This window comes from Malurus melanocephalus, unplaced genomic scaffold, assembly GCF_030028575.1.
Source record: "Malurus melanocephalus ecotype Western Australia unplaced genomic scaffold, MMel_1.1 scaffold_57, whole genome shotgun sequence".
In the NCBI taxonomy this organism is placed as follows: domain Eukaryota; kingdom Metazoa; phylum Chordata; class Aves; order Passeriformes; family Maluridae; genus Malurus; species Malurus melanocephalus.
In genome coordinates, this window is record NW_026623289.1 from 1,525,093 (window position 1) to 1,542,597 (window position 17,505).

At 45.2% G+C, this 17,505-nt stretch overlaps 1 protein-coding gene across 1 annotated transcript; it reads right to left on the reverse strand.

Annotated features, from left to right (window-relative positions):
• Positions 1 to 216: 216 nt before the first annotated feature.
• Positions 217 to 17,492, reverse strand: TNFAIP2 (TNF alpha induced protein 2). The gene is made up of 12 exons (XM_057365744.1): positions 17,377 to 17,492; positions 11,249 to 11,600; positions 8,976 to 9,603; positions 7,607 to 7,721; positions 6,243 to 6,368; positions 5,406 to 5,506; positions 5,212 to 5,310; positions 4,899 to 5,022; positions 3,838 to 3,960; positions 2,811 to 2,966; positions 1,775 to 1,896; positions 217 to 1,369 (listed from the first exon to the last, which is right to left on the reverse strand). Exons 2-12 carry the CDS (start codon positions 11,586 to 11,588, stop codon positions 1,228 to 1,230), a joined length of 2,076 nt encoding a protein of 691 aa, XP_057221727.1. The 5' UTR covers positions 11,589 to 11,600; positions 17,377 to 17,492; the 3' UTR covers positions 217 to 1,227.
• Between the last annotated feature and the right edge of the window lie 13 nt (positions 17,493 to 17,505).

Here is a 17,505-nt window from a genome sequence, read left to right on the forward strand (position 1 = left end):
ATAAATACATTATATAGTGATATATTTGCACAGTCATTGGGTGTCTTCCCTCTGGACTGACTTTCCAGAGACTGATACAAAAGTTGAAATAGAGGAAAACAGAAGGGAAAGGTCTCCAACTATACACAGTGCTGTTTTGATAAGTGATTAGCTTCCCCCTTAACTGGCCTGTTCAACACAAACCACAGTTTCGCAAGAGACCCATTTGTGTTTTCACATCAGATCTACTTCACAGCAAGAGAGGAAAGAGTGAGCAAGAAAATGATGACACACACAGGGTGCTCAATACATATTGATGATGTTCAAGACCAGTTCCATGTCCCATTCAAAACCTATGTTGTTAATGGGTTCTGGAAAAGTTCTCTGTGATAAGGAGGGCTTCAGCAATACTTAAAGTGCTTTACTAGATGCTGGCTTARCCCCTGCAGCTTGCTCCCAGCCTCTGTTAGCAGGGTATCCCTCCCTGCAGGTGCACAGGATGGGGTATCCCTATTTTGACTGGCTGCCAGGGGCTCAGGTGCTCCCACCTCACAGAGGTGAAGGAAGCACATGCTCTCCAGGGCCAGTTCTCCACTGGAAACCCCGAGGCCCTGGGCAGTGCTGCTGCCCTGGTCAGAGCCCACCCCTGGGGCTGCTYCAAGGGGCCTGCAGGAGCCCTGCCATGACTGAACTGCAGCTCCTCCTCACCAAGAACCTCGTGCCTCTCCCACCAGCCTAACACAGATGCTTTGCCCTGCTCTGAGGAAGGCAGATGGATTGCAAGCATGCTCCCATGGGACTTTTCCAATTTATCTGAATTTGGTTTCAGTTTTTGTTTTCCTTCATTTCCTTAAAAAGACAAAAAGCTACACACGTGGTGCCTGCTTGGTCTGGGCTGGCTGGGGAGTCAGTGATGCAGCCTTTGTGACACCCTGAGAGGTAGACAGAGGTCAGAGCACCAGGGCAGTGTCCAGGCAGAGAATGTGGTGGCACCAAGGGGACCCTGGGGGGAATCCATGACTGGTGCAAGGAGCAGCCTTGTCCTTGCAGGCATCCCAGGGGTGCACTCTCTGCCCGGCCTCACATGGAGGACGGTGATTCCCACAAAGATGCTGAGCACCACACTGGGGCAAAGCACTTTCCTTCAGAAAAGCTGGCAGTGTGTGCTGTGCGTCGCTTCAGGGGATGGTCTCCATCCCCAGCTCACCCCACAGTCCAGCACAGGGCAGTGCCAAGGGGTACCTTGGTCTAGGACACGTTTATRTTGGAGAAGAGTGGGGCCCTGGGCTGTGTGGATGCTGTGCTGTCTGCCAAGTAGCCCAGGAYGCTTTTGAGTTCACTGCGTGACAAATTGGCTTTGATATGCAGGAAAGCTTCCAGGTGCCTTTTGCTGTGGAAGAGAAAYGGGCAGGTGTTACTTCCTCCCACACACCTCCACATGTCAGGGMCATTGCACCTGGATCTGGCCCCCATCTTGCAGAGCACACCGACGTCATTTGTGTGTGCCACCTCAGCCTCTGGCAGTCCTACACAAGACCCCACACTGTGCTTGGATGTTTGGRTTAGAAAAGGGAATCTCCAAGGTAAAGGAGAAAATCAGGCCAGAATTTGGAATATATCAATAGGTTTTTATTCATAATTTCCTTTGCTTTCTGATAGCACTGGGATTGCCATGGCCTGTCAGGCAGCCCCCACCCATATTTACAGGATTAGGCCATATGAACCCMACCTATATTCCTAGCTAATTCCTAAAATTCCATATGAGTATTAGCAAATCTGTTTCGGCATATCTTACCGGATATCTGGGTACGTTGTGGCAAGTGTTGCAACTTCAATTTTAATAGCACCTAAATCCTGAAGTCGGATTATTTCAGCCAGTTTGGGGAGTGCTGAATTCAGCCACTTGGCTTGAGATCCCTGTGAAAAGAGAAGGTAGTTAGCAGGACATCATGGGGGTGCAAGCTGGCTCCTGAGGCTGTTTCCAGGCAGGAAAAGAGGAAAGGAATCAGTGATTTTAGATGCCTGGTTATTTTCAGTGCTTGAATCAGCAGATTCTCTCRGCCCATTTCCCTTTCCTTGGGTTCCTGCACTGCCCAGTGTGTGTACAAAGGCTGATTCACTACCACGTGCTGCTCTGCCCCAGCTCCAAACACAACCTTGTCTTTAGCATCCTCGGCTATAGCCAAAATTGGGCAGTACCCCCAACTGGAGCTTTTTCCTGGCTATTGGAATTCTCAAAGTGCAGCTGCCTGACCTCCCACACACACTGTGAAACTCAGGCTTGTTYCTTCTCCAGTCAAACATGTGGAGTGGTGGAGGACAGGGTTTGGCTTAGCTGTTAGCCTTTTTTGCAGGCAAATTTAGAGGCATGGAAGTAGGACAGAGGACAGAGAGAGGTGAACCAGCTATGACTCTTGTGGAGGAATTCCTTGCGTACCACAGACCCCATACTTCTTGCTTTAGCCCCTGGCTGCAGTGTGAGGGAAATCAAGGGTGAGAGGAAACCCAGGCTCCRTGGAAGCTGTACTGAAACCGGAAAAAGTTATCTATGTCTTCTGACCCTATTAATATAAACCTACAAAAGGAAACTGCCTGTGAGACAAAGGAGGATGAAATAATGTCTCTCCAAGCAAGGAGGGGCAGGGTGYTGACAAGGGAGCCTTTCTACCCACAGGCACTTTTAGAGACCTCTTTCTGCCTAAGGTCCTGTCCTGCCTTCCAGGAAATTAAACTGAGTTGAAAAGTTTAATGAAAGTTCCTAGAATTTATTWTCCTGTTTTTCAGTGTGTCTGTGCCCTGTTCTGTTGTGTTCATGAGAAGTACTCACGTACATTGCTGGTGCAGAAGGCTTCCAGGTCAGCAGCATTCTTGGAGATGTGTTGGGCCAGAGCTTGCTGCTGTGCTGGCGTTTTCAGGCTGACCTTCCTCTTCAGCAGCCTCACAATATACTCTTTAACCAAACGGGYGTGGATCTTCTCGACAATAGCCTGTTGGGAAGCAGAGGAGGGAACMATCATCCATCTCTCTTTTGCTCAGGGACAGAAAAAGCCACGTGTGTGGATGGAGGGTAAAACCATCCTGGGTGCTCTAAGACATGCCCCACCAATGCCTGCTGCTGATTACACAGCAGGAAAGCCCTKCTGATAACCTCCCAAGACTGGTTACGCCACATCCCAGATGCTGAGAATTTCTCTGTGCTCTAATTAATATGGGAGTTTCCAAACATTTCCTTCTGGTAAGAGTTTAAAGTGTACAAAAGATCTCTGTGTGTWAGAGGAGTAGCAGTACTCCAGAGAAAAAGGAATTCATGCAGCTCTTCCTGTTTTCTCTCTAATGTACAAAATATCATTTTTTGTTTCAGCTACTAAAAAGACAAAGGCAGGAAATCAAATATTGTCTAATAGGATGATATTTCATATATACTCCAGCACCAGTGAGGATTTGATTCTGGCTCAGTTCTCTGGGATTTGTCCTACCCCCTCCMGTCCTAGGGCCATCAAAGGAGCAATGAGACTGAGCGGTGCAACTGTGTCTGTATTTCAAGATTGCTAAACCAAATCCATAAATAAAGCCACGTGTTGGGTGGTCTCTAAAGCACTTTCTCTACATCAGGGGTGTTTTTGCTCTGCAAACAGTGCAGCAGAGCTGCAGGAGTCTGCTTCTGTCAGAGAAGGGTAATATTTATGTGCCTAATCTGGGTAAAATGCATGCTGAAGAAAACCCTTCCTGAGAGGATTCCTGATGCCAGGCCATCTCATCAGCTCAATATAGGCCAAGGCAACTCAAGCCACAGACGCTCAGAGATGAAAACGCAGCCTCAGCATCCCAGAATACCTCCAATATTTCTCTCAGACTTACCTGGTAAAACGGGTCCTTTAAGGTCTGGAAGTCTGAAATATGTTTGCTGGTGGTTTTAATGATCTCATTCATAATTTCACTGCTGGAGTCCCACTTATTCTCTGTAAACTTCTTGTACATTGGCTGAAAAAAAGGAAAATCTGCTAAGTTACCTCAAACAAATTCTACACACCTGTATATTTGTCATTTCTACATGTAGAGTATCCTATGTAGCGAGAGCATGGCTTGTAGTCCTGTGCAGGGATGTGTGGTGATCCTGTACAGGGACAGGGCAACAAGGGGCTGTGTCCCCTTCTTGGTTCCTCAGGGTGGAGAAGACCAAGGGCTTGAAAGTTTCATATTGGAGGTGTTTTTATTATTTCTGCTTTTTTTTTGCTTTATACTCACCATCTTGTTTGATTAGAGAATTATAGAATCATCAGGAGAAAAAATATAATCCTTATGAGATATTTTCAATCATAATTTTTCTCAGCCACAGTAAATAAATAGGAAAATGAAAAAATCCCACCCCTGTTCTCTCATGCCTTCCAAAAGGCTCTACAGAAAAAGCAGGAGAGACTGTGGCTGAACATTCCTGACTCCTACACTTCCTTCTCCTTCACCTAAATTGCTTAACTTGAAAAGATTGTGTTATATATAAAAACAAAAAAAAAAAAAAAAAAAAAAGGAAGCCAAAAGTACAAAAACGCCCTTCGGGTCACCTTTATGGGGAAGCCAAAAGCTGCGTAATTGCATTTTATGCTGTTAGTGATGACTTCCTCCAGTGTGAGAGTAAACAGCTGCAGGTTGAGACTCTCCCTGCTGCAGCCGTTGTCTCAGATGAGATCAGCAGRTTTTATGTTCACCTATACAGTCATGCCTGTGTCACTGCACCCATTTTGCCTGCAGTTTGAGGACCAGCTCAAGATCTTATTGGGAGTTTTCTGGCAGCAGCGTGGGTTAGGACCGATCCTGTGCCCTGGCCCCTTCTGAACTTGGCTGATTTGAATCAGAGATTTGAGCRACAGATAGCAGGGCAGGAGAGCCACGGGGCAGGAGGGTGTGGGGCATGGAGGTGGTACCTTCAGCTGGGCAAACAGCTGTTGAAGCAGCACGTCAAAGCCACTGTTTTCAATATCAGCCAGAGTGCTGAGGATATCGGCTTTACTGTCATCTTTTTCTGCCACGTATTTCTCTGTGTATTCTCTGCAAGGAAATATCAGCCAAGTCAGAATAGTCTGTCCTCAGAGGAGAGAGAGAGAAATTCAGAGGTCTCCAAACCTTCGTCTGCAGGCCGATGCACCTACCTCTGCTCACTCTGGAGCACCTYCCCTCTATCACACTATTATATGCTGCCTGCAGAGGAAGTAGCAGTTTTTTCTTTTGGACCCTTACCTAAAATTCCAGSAGCAGTTAATATTTGCAATCAGTATAGGCTTGTAGTATCTGTGCTTCTTGCTTTTCTCCTTGAAGTCCTCAAAGGCATCCCTGTAGCTGGAGGGGAGATGGGAAGAGAAGAGGAGAGGAGGGTGAGTGGCTGCCCAGGTGCTGTGCCCACCCCGCTGCCTGCAGCCCCCTCATCACCTCACCTCCTCAGGAAGGTGGGCAGCTCCTTCAGCAGCCGGCGGGACAGCTCCTCACCCACGGCCTTGCTGATGTCCTCAGCTCGCTTCTGGCCACTGTAGATACTCTAACAAACAAGCAAGATAATTTTAAAATGTCACCTGCTCCAAAAAGTCTGGGTTTGCTGGGTCAAGACGCTGCAGATCCTTTACTGAGGTAAATGCACCCAGCTCTCCTGCTTGCCCCAGTTGAGCCAGGGACCATAAAAAGCAGCTACTTATTTGGTCAGTACAAAAGAAGCATGAAGAAAGTCTAGAAAACAGTTGAGAAAGTAGGCAATTTGACACTTGGTTTTGTTTCCTTCTTGTTTTTTTTTTTTTTTAAGATGTCTAAGATTGCACTTAAAGAAACAATTTAATGACAATGACCTCAACATATGAGAGGTTTATTTTTTAGAAATAAACTCAACTAAACATCTGTAGCCAGAAGAGGGAGAGCGCTAAGTGTGGGAAGGGGCAGCTCTGGCTGGGATAGTCTCCCTGGGAGCAAGAAACAAATTCCATTTCTCAATCGACAGCCTGTCTCCTGTCTCTCTGCTGCTGCAGGTACAGAAGAGACTGCAGAGGGAAAATTCCTTCTCCCTGTTTTCCTTCTCGCTTTGCTTACAGAGGAGTTTGCTTCCATCACATGATACCTCAGGCCCACGTCAGACCACAGCTTTGGGCATCCCTGTGCCATACACCTCTGCTACCACTCTACACAAATGACTTAKCCTTTTCCATTTTTGCATTGACCATAGTTGGTCTCAAATCCTAAGTAGGTAAAAGATGCAATTGTTTATTTTTAACATAACTCTGAATTACCTGGATAACAAATATTCCTAGTAGTTCACTCTGAAAATGCCCATTTAGCTTCTCTGGTTCTTTGTCTTCTTTCCATGTCTGGATTTCTTTATCTAAACATCTGCTCAGTGAATTTTTGACAGTAACCTTTAAGGAAGGAAGAACAACAGCATTTACCACAACATCCATGCAACAGCTCCTRACTTATGAAGGTTTTATTTGCCCACCCACATTTTGCCTGGCTCAGCAGACWTTTCCTCAGCCCTGGCTGGGAAAAAAAGGCTCATTGTTAGGAGATGCTTGACCCACGACTTCACAGCTACAAGAGCAACCCCCTCACGATATCCACCTATGCAATAGTGAGTTGAGTATTTCAAGGTAGAAATGAAGATCAAGATCTCTGTCCCTGCCCATCACACCACCACATCAGGGGGATCAGGAAGGCAGGGAGGGGAGCAGTGAGTACGAAGGTTGTAGCAGCTACGTGTGCTAGGGCCCAAATTCCCCCAACCACGCATTGCCTGTGTGTCACACTCKGTGCTACCTGGTTTTGCAATCCTTTTTCATGAGAACTTCTGATGCCACACAAGCATTGAAGAGTGAAACAAAATGGTCTGAAGTTTTCTCTGCTCAGACCCCTCTGTGCTGCAGTGAGGCTTTGGAAATGGTCTGTGCAGTGTCTGGCACGTATTGCTGATCCCCCAGTGCCCCGTTCATGCGCTCTGCAGACCTCACACCACCTCTGCCATATGCAAACCATCATGGACTACATTTAAACTTGGAACTTATCTTCTCATTTTCCAGGAATTCCAGTCCCAGATGCCAAAAAYCATAAGCTATGGGAGTACTGTAAAAGTTGCTTCTTGTTTCCATTAAGGGAAGAATGATACAAAAAACAGGCACTTTTTTTTTCTGCAGACCAGGTGATTCTCCATCAAAGAAACAGATTTCTAAAGACCAGATCTCCATACTTGGCATTCACCAAAGGTCTGRTACCTCTGAGAAACCAGGAATAATCCAAGATCCTTCAGAGATTCCTGTGAGAATGATTATAAATCCTTCTGGAGACTTATCAGACAACTGGAGCATTGCCCATAAAGATCTGTTGTTGTATTTTCCCCCTGTTCCTACCACATGGTTTATAAGAACAGCGCAGTTCTTTTCTCATGGCTTTCAGGGCTAAGCAGAAGTTTGCTCTGCGAGTCCCATCTAGCAGAAAGGTGACCTGTCCCTCAAAAACAAACAAAAGCTTTTGCTTCTCCCTGGAAGGGTGTGTAGGGTGTGTGGCTCACTGGTGAAGAAGTGTGCAGGCAGGGCAAGTCACAGCTTCTCCGAGGAGTCATATGGGAGCAGTAAAGGGAAGGAGTGACGGAACAGGTTCTTACCTCTTCACTGTCAAGGTATTTCTTTTCAAGCTCTTTGCTCAGACTTGATGGCAAAAGGCTTCCAAGCTTAACTTTATCCAACTCCATGGCTAAAGCCTGATCTTTTCTCATCTCTCTGGAATGAAAAAAGCCAAACAATCCTATTTTCCAAGGGCAGTGTAATTCAAGACAGTTGTTGATGCAAATCACTAACACTTTTTGAGTATATCAGTGAAAAAACAGATGGAAATGTACATTGTCCTTAGTCCAGGCAGGACTTGGAGAAGCTRTATGAATATGTGCCAGAGGTGAAATCTGTGAGGGTGGGACCACAAGTAACCCTGGGAGTCATGGTCTGTCAAACTCCCGAGTACCAGCCAGTGTGCTCTGGTGGGGATGGGAGACACAAAGCAAGCAGGAGGATCTAGTCCCTGGGCATGACCTCTCTCCATCAATATAGAGAGAGGAGCTGATGAAAAGCTGGTGTTTCATGGTCTGGTGGTGGTCCCTCAGCAGACACCTGGACGTGGCCTCTGGAACACTTTGGAAGYAGCTGCAGCCCTGGCCAACACTGTCCCCAGTGTCAGCTGCACTGCTCTGGCTGAGCCCTGCTCCTCACAACTGCTGATTTCCAAACAYAGGCTGGTTCAGGCCTGAATATCCTGACCTAGAGCATAACACTGGCTGCGGAACACTTCCAGGATCAACACTGAATCATTATACTACATCAGTAAATACGATAAGGAAAAAGTGGAGGTGAAGGTTGAATGACTTTAGAACAGAAGAAACATTGCTGGTGTCTTTACTGGTTTCCACCTGAAAAATGAGTGCCCTTAATTCACCACCCAGTACTATTAGCCACAACAAGCAGTGTTTTCAGTTCTATAACACACAGGGTTTGTGGGGACCCTTGGCTGGTGGTGTCCTAAAGGCYAGGAAAAGATGGACAGTGGGTAACACCTAAGCAACATCCTCCATACCCAGGAAAACTGCATCTTCAGTTTGTTCTATTGATTGTCTCTGATACAAAGGGCCTAAATTTCTAAATTTTCCAAGAGTGAGCCGAGGCCTCTGGAATASATATCAAAACAGTGAACCTGACCAATTTACACCACAAGTGAAGCCCTAAACATCTGTGTGTCTGTTGCCCAGAAGCCAGAATAGCAGGAACAKCCATCATTTACAGACCAGACTAGCAGTCCTGAGTATGTCCTTTCTGGCTATCCTGGCCAGAATGTGAATCAGCACATCATCAGTGACACCAGAACTTAGCCAGGTACTGGACTATATCGCAGTGATACCAATTCACAAATCAAGCAAATGCCTGGTTTTGCAGCCAATGAGCCTGTGTTAATCACCAGGGGTAAGGATGTATAAAAGCTTCACTTACTTTGGATAAAAGTTGTGCACCCATGAGAGAAGAAGGTAAATATCTTTGTCTTCCAGATGAGACTCAGCATTTTTCTTTGCCTCTGAGGCAAAATAATTGTGGTAGAGTTCTGCGTATATGCCGAACACATTAAACTCAGGAGGATAAAGCTGTTTAATGTACTTGGCAACCACTGTTAAATCTTCTTTCATTGTCTTTCCCATGTGCAGGAGGTTCTGGCCAACTGCAGAGAGGTTCTCAGTTCTAGGAGTACGGCTTGTGTCTTTCATTCGAGCCTCTACCGACTCCTTTACTGTAGCCATCCAAAGTTCTTTCCATTTTCTAGGTCTGAATTGCATATTTTGGTCAGGTAGATTCTCTGACATGTAGTTCTGATCTTCTTTCTCCTGCTCCTTCAGAGCCTCCACTGCCTGCTGCAGCAGGTCTGGGTTTGTTTTTGCAAGCAGCACAGAATCTTTCAAGATGCTGAAGACTTTGTGCTTCAGAACTTCATAGACAGACTCGATGTCTTTCTGGCTGGTGTTCAGTCCCTCCTCACTTTTGCAAGACAGGCTCTTCTCCAGGACAAACAGATGTTGAATGGCATCACAAAGCTTTTGCTCTCCGAGGAGATTMATGACTTGTTTGACTGGTAGAAAAAGAACATACTTTCTTTACCCAGGAGTGAAGATTTAAATTTCTGTTTTATAAAAACCTATGGCTCTGGAATTTCTTTTTTTAAGTGCTTATATTTCCAAAATGCTAGCTCTTRGGCTCATTCACCATATAGAAAATCTGTTTATTTAAAGATCAGATTATTTCTAGCTTGCCTTTAACTGGGGCAATGGAAATTTGAATACTCATCACAGTGTGTTGCATATGGATAGCTATTCATGACTCATCTATATTTTTTTCCAAAATTTAGCCTTGTGGAGATATTTATTTATTTAGTTATTGCTTATCCCTCCTCCCATTACTATGATCTCAAGCCAGAAGCATGGTTTTAGAAATAATGTAGATGGAAAGATGTAACTAAATAAGATGTGCTAAAGGAAATACCACTCCAGAAATAGATTGGGACAACCTGACCTGTGAAATTGTTTGGGACAATTTCACATTCAGTAGGCAAGGCAAATACAATTGAACAACCTTCTCTGAAGATTGTCTCTGTTACTTGAGACAGTGCAACCTGGGAAATTGATAGTTAAAATGAAGTTATATCCCAAAATAAGATTAGTTAGGTGTGTAATGTTTGCATGGAGGACACTGGGTGGATAAATCTTAAATTATTCTTGAAACTCATCTTACTTCATATTGTCCTTAGAGATTATGGAACAAAATCTGGGAGTGCCCTATTGACATCTGCTGATTACACAAAGTTCAGAGACATTATGAAAACTGAGGGTTCGTGTATTTTACAGGAACAATGGGGTAACTTGAATAGTAAATGGACTGAAATTTAATGGCATGAAACACAAGATAAAAATTCAATAGAACAAAAGTTACTTAGCAACAAATAGGATTTTCTGCTGCAAGCTGGATGTGAATCAGCTTGAGATGGAGGAGGAAGAGAGACGTCTGGAGAATTAGTAAATCCTTACTGGGAGGTGATGGTGAACATGTCAGTTTTGACCCCAGGATGTACTCAGTGAGGAATATGGTAATATGTGGTACCACACATTGGTGGGTGTCTCATCTGGAATATTTTCTGCAATTCTGATTGCTTTAAAAATTCTGGTTGCTTAAAAAAAAAACACCAACAAACCAAAAGACATTGGTAATGGGGCAATATAGGGGTGAGAACAAATGTACAAAAAGCTTGTTTTCAGCAGCAAGTTCAAGRCTAAGACAGAAAATCACCAGTTAGAGAAAACATTTGACACATAGAGAAAGAGAYGCCAACTAGACAGGTAAAGGCTTGTCTGGAAAGGAAATAATTTGTACTAAAACAATGAGACTTTGTAGGAGGAGATGGAGGAACAGAACTGAGAGTTACATCTTGGTTGCTCACCCACCCACAGGTCTCTCTGCCTCCATGAGAGGCAGAAATAAGTTTTATTTTGGACAGAAAACCTGCAAACTGACAGTTCCTCAAGAACTGTACCATTGGTACCAAAGGACTAGGACTTTAGGTCMTATCTCCTTCAGCCCAGTTTCCCCCCCAGTTCTTGGAAAAGTCACTTCAATTTTTCAGTACCTTTGTTTCTCCAGGGAACAATTCTCCACCTCATGCAGYTCCTCTAGAGGTAACTATGGCCCATGAGGTAGTACAAGGAGAATGGAGGAGAACTTACCACTGGGTGGCTTGGTCTTTTTTACTATCTTAAATGCACTTTTAAGCATTCCCTTTATTCCTTTGTTCCCCTTTTCAGGGCTKTCCCCAGCAGAGATGCAGCTCTCATTGCTGGTGGTGGAAGAGGCACGTGAAGCTCTGCAGGCTGCCTCTGGCCTTTCACTCATCTTCTCCTGGTCCCTRGACCAGATCTCGTCTGCAGAATGTTCAGGACAGGCAGGGATCTGCTCAGCTGCTGGTGCTGAAGGGTTTTCAAACTGACTGTTTGCACCAATGCAACCCTCTGATCCATTGCGTATTCCAAAAGGACCACTTTGGAAAAAAGGTAACATTTTCATCATTTTTCTTCTAGCCTGTAAAAAAAAAAAAAAAAAAAAAAAAAGAAATATCAGATTATAACAGTTAACAAGAACAATACCAAGGAGAAAGTGTGGCAAGGCATGTGTATGGACAACATGGAGAATGCTACGTGTCTGATGTGAGCCCCTGAGCACCACCACTCCAGGTAACAAAGAGAATGGAAGCAGCTCTCTGGTCTAACTTATAGAAAATCAAAGAGTCATTTTAAGGGTGATTCAGGTGTTCCCATTTGAGACCTTGAGTTTGTCAAGCTCTCCCATAGGATGCCATGTGACTATGAACATCAGTGTGGATGGACCACATGAATGATGCAGGTGGGACAAAAGTCCTGGGCCTGTTCAAAGCAACCACAAAACTCTCATATTGCTATATGACATTGGGATCAATTCCCACCTTCCTCGGGGAGTTTTTTTCCTGAGCTATTCTCAGGGAAAGTGGGAACAAGGCATGAGAAGGTGATTTAGTCTTGTTTAAACAGATATTATCCTGCCAGAGTCCTTCTTTACCACCAACATTCCTACACTACAAATAATTAACAATAGAAATTTGTTATTTTTACAACACCTTTTCAGAATTCATATTTAGGATTGTGTCCCTCCATAATTCAATATATTACTACATATTTATTTGCATAACTATAACCATTTGTATTATGATTATAATTACGCAATTATTGCAAATAAATAAAGTGACTCATTTCCGATCCTCATTTTAACAACACTTTATTTAAAGAGACTGCCTAGGAGACTGAAGCACTTCCGTATGAAGAACTCTCAGGCAAGTTTGGGTTTATTTGTACTGACTAATGGCAGAAAAATTAGACTTTAGATAAAGGAAGAATTTGGTTTCAGTTATAAGGCCACAATGTAGTGATCTTCAAATACCCTTGTTAAGTTTATCCTGTTGATAGGTTAAGTTTATCCTGAGTCATGCTGATACAAAACATGATACTTCTTTCTGGGAAAACTGGTTGGAAGATTGTGGCTTCTCATTTTAGATGTGTTTCCTCCTGCTGGCTTCTGGCAGCTTGGAGAGCTTTGAAGAGTCAAGGTAGTGGTAGCAGCTGGGTGTTACAGAGAGCAGGGAGAGCCTGGCTTTGCTGAGAGCTTTCCTTCCCCCTGCTTTGGATGCCAGGCCACATTCAGGATTGGTAATGCTAGGACTCTTTAAACACAATGAAGATGAAAACTCTTTTGGGAAAGAGTGGGAGGGAAGGGTGTGTGCACAGTCACATGAGCAAACAAAGGGGGCCTGAGTACCTGAGTATAGCTGACAGGAGTTACAGAATAGTCTGAGCTGGAAAGGACCCACAGGATCACCAATTCAAACTCTTAAGTGAATGGCCCATACAGGGATTGAGTGCACAACCAAGGCATTATTAGCCCCACACTCAAACCTGAGCTGATCCCAGGTTACCCAGCAGCAGTGCCATGGCTGAATCTGTGCACCCACGACTTTCCCAGCACATACACTGAGGAATGGAGGAGGAAGGAAACTCCCCACAGTTCATTCCGTCTATGCTACTCAGGATGCCCCATTAGAATCTTGAAAACAGTGGAAAAGAGTTCCTTTTTGTTACATTTCCACTACAAAAAAAACACCCCAAAAACAACTAACCAACCAAACTAAAAAAATGGTAAACAGGCATGCTCTGTAAGTCACTTGGACTTTGTAAATTTTTGTAGAGCTCTTTTCCTAACCTGCATTTCCCAATACAACACTGTGTTTAGATTAATTCTGCCAAATCCCCTTCTTCCTGTTTGTTCAAGCACAGACTCAAACTCAGCTGAGTCTTTTCTCTCTCTCCTATTATTTCAAAGTATTTRTTGGGCTTTTTTTTTTGTTGTTTGTTTTCTAACCAAAGAAAGTACTTTTCCATTTCCAAAAGCCTAAGGTCTTTCATTTTGATGAATGATGATCACAAAGATGGACTTCAAATAGTTTTGGTTCTTCTTAAGTGCCAAATTGAATGCAATGTATCTCTGAAAGGCATCAAAGTGACACAACACATCCAAGAGTCCATAAGGGAATGATTAAGCTGGTTAAAAGCTGAATTTTAACATTTGTCAGAACTTTGTCCTGGTCATGCTCAAAAAGAACCAGCCTCAAGCACCGAAGRCTGTCAATGCAATAGCTGCCATGCTCACTAACATTTGGCCAGCTTGAACTCTTGCCCAGTGATCATCATGTGCCACTGCTAGTAAACCTATGTTTGTATCTGCAGCAGGAAATGCTGGTAGACCCCAGCTCCCACTTCTGCCCTTAAATGCAGCCTCAATCTAAAAGCCAAATGGTACCAAAACTCCTCGTCCATGTCTTCTCTTTATTGTTAGACAGCCAAGCACTTAGTGTAAGAAATGCCTTTAAGAAACTTTCTTATAGAAAAAACCCAATTTCTACAAGAAACACTCAGCTAAAAGGAGGTGGTACTGGTTACATCTGGGGGGCACAGGCAGGGCACCCTGTGCTAGCACTGCACCTTCTGCCTCCATCAGCGTGTGCTCCTGCCCACTGCAGCAGACAGGACACRTCAGGAACTCAGCTCTGGCTCACATGGCCACAGGCTGCTCCCGYATGCCTGTGCTCTTCTCACAAATCAAAGCTTGTTAAAACTCCAGCGGGAGCCTAATTTTTTTTTAGCAGGAAAAATGCTAAATTGTTTCCCAGGCACAGAGCTCAAATTCAAATCTTAGGAAATGTAATTATTTGAGGTCAAGAGTTGACGTTGTTCCCAACGCAGTGTTATTACTAATTTACTRTTATCATCGTCATCCTCATTATTGTGATGTGGCAATATGGTTTGTGCCAGGGGAGCCTTTAGCTCCAATTATTTTTGCCCCAGTATATTCAGCTTCTGGTTTCCAACCAGAAGAGCAGCACAGCTCACAGAACATTCTCTGCCACCTTGTCCAGAGGTCCTGCAGCACTGGGACACTGGTGCTGTGACTGCTGGTGCAGCTGTAGTGGGATACAGCGAGCTCTCTGCTGATCACAGCACCAACTTCCGAGCTTTTCTAGGACAGGCTGCAAGGGTGAGGGAAACACTTGGAGCAAAGTCACAATACAAAGGGACCCAGTCTGGACTCTGGGCTCAGTGGCTTCCTATTTCCCCTTTTTGCTSCTCAAAGGAAACAGTTTTCACGCAGAATGAGCTCACTGGCAAAGGGCAGCTCATGGTGTACCAGAGAGCACTCAGGGGAACARATTTATTAATTACCCCTATTCTGAAATTTTTTGCTGATCTTTCTCTTGACTTCTTTTTCCTGAGCTGCTGCCAGTATTAACAAGCATTTGTTTGGATTTGTGGTCCTCTTGAGCCTGCTGACATCCTAGATCATGAGGATTTATATCTCATTTGAGTGGAAATCTCCCACTCTCCCACAGCCTCTCAGAAATCCAGAGTCATCTAGCAAAGTTCATTCTCTGCTTTTGCATCAGCCATGTCTCTCCCCATCTGTTCCCTATGGAAGTGTGGTCATCCCTGCCCACACAAGAAAATTGCACAGGGCCAAGACATCTTTGAGGCCGGAGAGCAGTGCAGTTAGTTTAGTGTGCCTCAGACCAAGTGGTGWCACCTAAATAAACTGCCAATTAATCAAAGAAAGAGTCTTTGATTAATTTTAAGAGATGCCAGACCCAATCTTTGCAAGTTGGGACCCCTCTTAGGAGATGTTTTTGGTTTTTTTTCCTACAATTTTTGTTGTCTGGATTAAGTACTGAAAGGAGACACCATGAAGCTGGGGGCTCCCACTTGGTTCTGCCTGGGAAATCCCAGTCCATAGAAGAGCTGGGCCACCCAGAACCCCATCTTGACACTTCACTGTGCTGCTCAAATCCATACTCCTCTCTGCAGACCCCTGTGAGACACCCACCAGCCAATGTGGTCCAGCAGCATCCTCATGGTGGCCAAGCTCTGCTCCTARCGGGGAGCTGAGGGGAAACAAAAATTGTCTCCAGTAAAGAAGCCAAGGTAGGAGCAGAGCTTCTCCRAGAGACTCAATCCATGTGCCTCAGCATCACCAGGTGCCCCTATAGGGCTGGAGGTGATGGGGAACYCAAGGGATTCAGGGGAATGGCAGTGGCAGAGGAGGCAGATGATTCCAGGGCATCTCACCTGGTGTGAGACATGCTTTAAGCCAGCATTAAACCATGTGGATATAGAGCTTTGCAGTGCATCAGTCATTTCCAAATGAGAATTTGATTTCCCTAGATTACTGACACACAGTAAATCTGAAAACAGTCCTGTAAATCAACATGTCCTGATRTTAGTGAGAATTTTTCAAACAGCAAAAGATTTTATATATATACTGTTATTGGGAAAAAGCAGAGAATGCACTGTAATAATCTTCTTTTTCTTCTTGCTTCGAATCTCAGTTCAAACATAACTTTGAACTGTTGCTGCTGAAAGAGAAACCAGCTGCTGCTGTCTAGAGTTTTGTTTTCATAAAACTGTTCCAAAGCCAATCCCCCTTTAAGGCTTGGAGTTTGCAAAGTTCTCTGCTAGAGCTAACAGCAACTGAGAAGATAAACAAATTCCCTGGGAGCTTCTCTCAGCACTTTCAAATTCTTTGGCTTTTCAGGCATCTTTTTATAGAGAGGGTGAATGAAGCAAACCCAAACCTGAACTCTCTGCTCCCTTTTGATTCTGCTCTCTCAGAACTGGAAAGCCTCAAAATCCCTTGGTGGGGGCAGGCAGCTGATACTTTGGAGAATCAATGTTTCTTCAGGTTTTCTGCTCTGAACTTGGGTATAATGGTGAAGGACCATGGCTTCTAGGTCAGCCATATGCTCCAGTCACAGAAAATGTGTTCCTTTCTTTGCAGCAGCCTCAAAAAGAAATCCTTTAAACACACCAAGGATTYTAACCCCGGGATTGAACTTTTCAATTTGTGCTGAGGAGCTGATGCAGTGGATATGGTGCTGCTGCACAAGGATAGAAGGGAATTTCTAGGCTTTTCAGTGCTACAGGAAAAGGCAAGTCCTAGGGGCTGTGGGACTTCCCTGACTAGGAAAAAMCAGTCACAAAAGGGCAAGCATGGCAATTCAGTAATGTGCCAGCTTAGCACAGAGACCCTGGCAGGGTGCAAGTCACAGGGGCTGCTAGGGGCCATCCAGAGTCCAGGCTCTGAAATGGTGTTTTTTCAGTGCAGCCAAGATGAGTGAATCATAATCCAATTAATTTTCCTGTGGTTTGGGGRAAAACCACTTCCTTGGAATAGAGACAAAGAGGAGAGGGCAGAAATGCCACGCTGTATCTGGAACCCAGTACCAGATCTGGGTATAGCATGCTTTGGTGCCCAAGACCTACATGTGGATTTTGGGAAAGCTGTTGGAAGGCAGAGGAATAGGAATTGAGGGAACGGTTTACAGTAGTCACTGCTCGCAGCCTGTGCCCTGAAATTTTGGGGAAAAGCAGCAGAAATCAGACTGAGCTGTCAAAATGGAACTGCAAGGCACACACCCTGGCGGTGTCCAGCCCTGGGATATGCCCGGAGCTGCTGTCCTTCTGCCAGCGGTGCGATTTATTCCCCATTCTAATTAATTCTGGTGGGGCTAAAACCTGTCCTGTGTCCGGCAACCCACCCTTCAGCATCTGCCCCTCGTTCCCCGCTCTCAGACCCAGCCGGGAGCCTCCGAGCTCCTCGAACTTGCCACAAGAGTGTCGGGAGCGGGACAGCGGCTCGGGAGAAGCGGGAGAGACGCCAGCCCGACGGGGAAGGGCAAAGACCCGAGCTCCGGGCAGGCGGCACGGARCACTGACTGACTTACCCTGCGGCGGCTCCCGGGCGGCGGCGGACGGGCGGCGGGGCTGGCTGCGGGACAGCGGCGCTGGCACTGTCACCGGTGTCACCGGCTCTATCACAGGGTCTGTGTCGCGGCCGGGGCAGCCCGGCTATA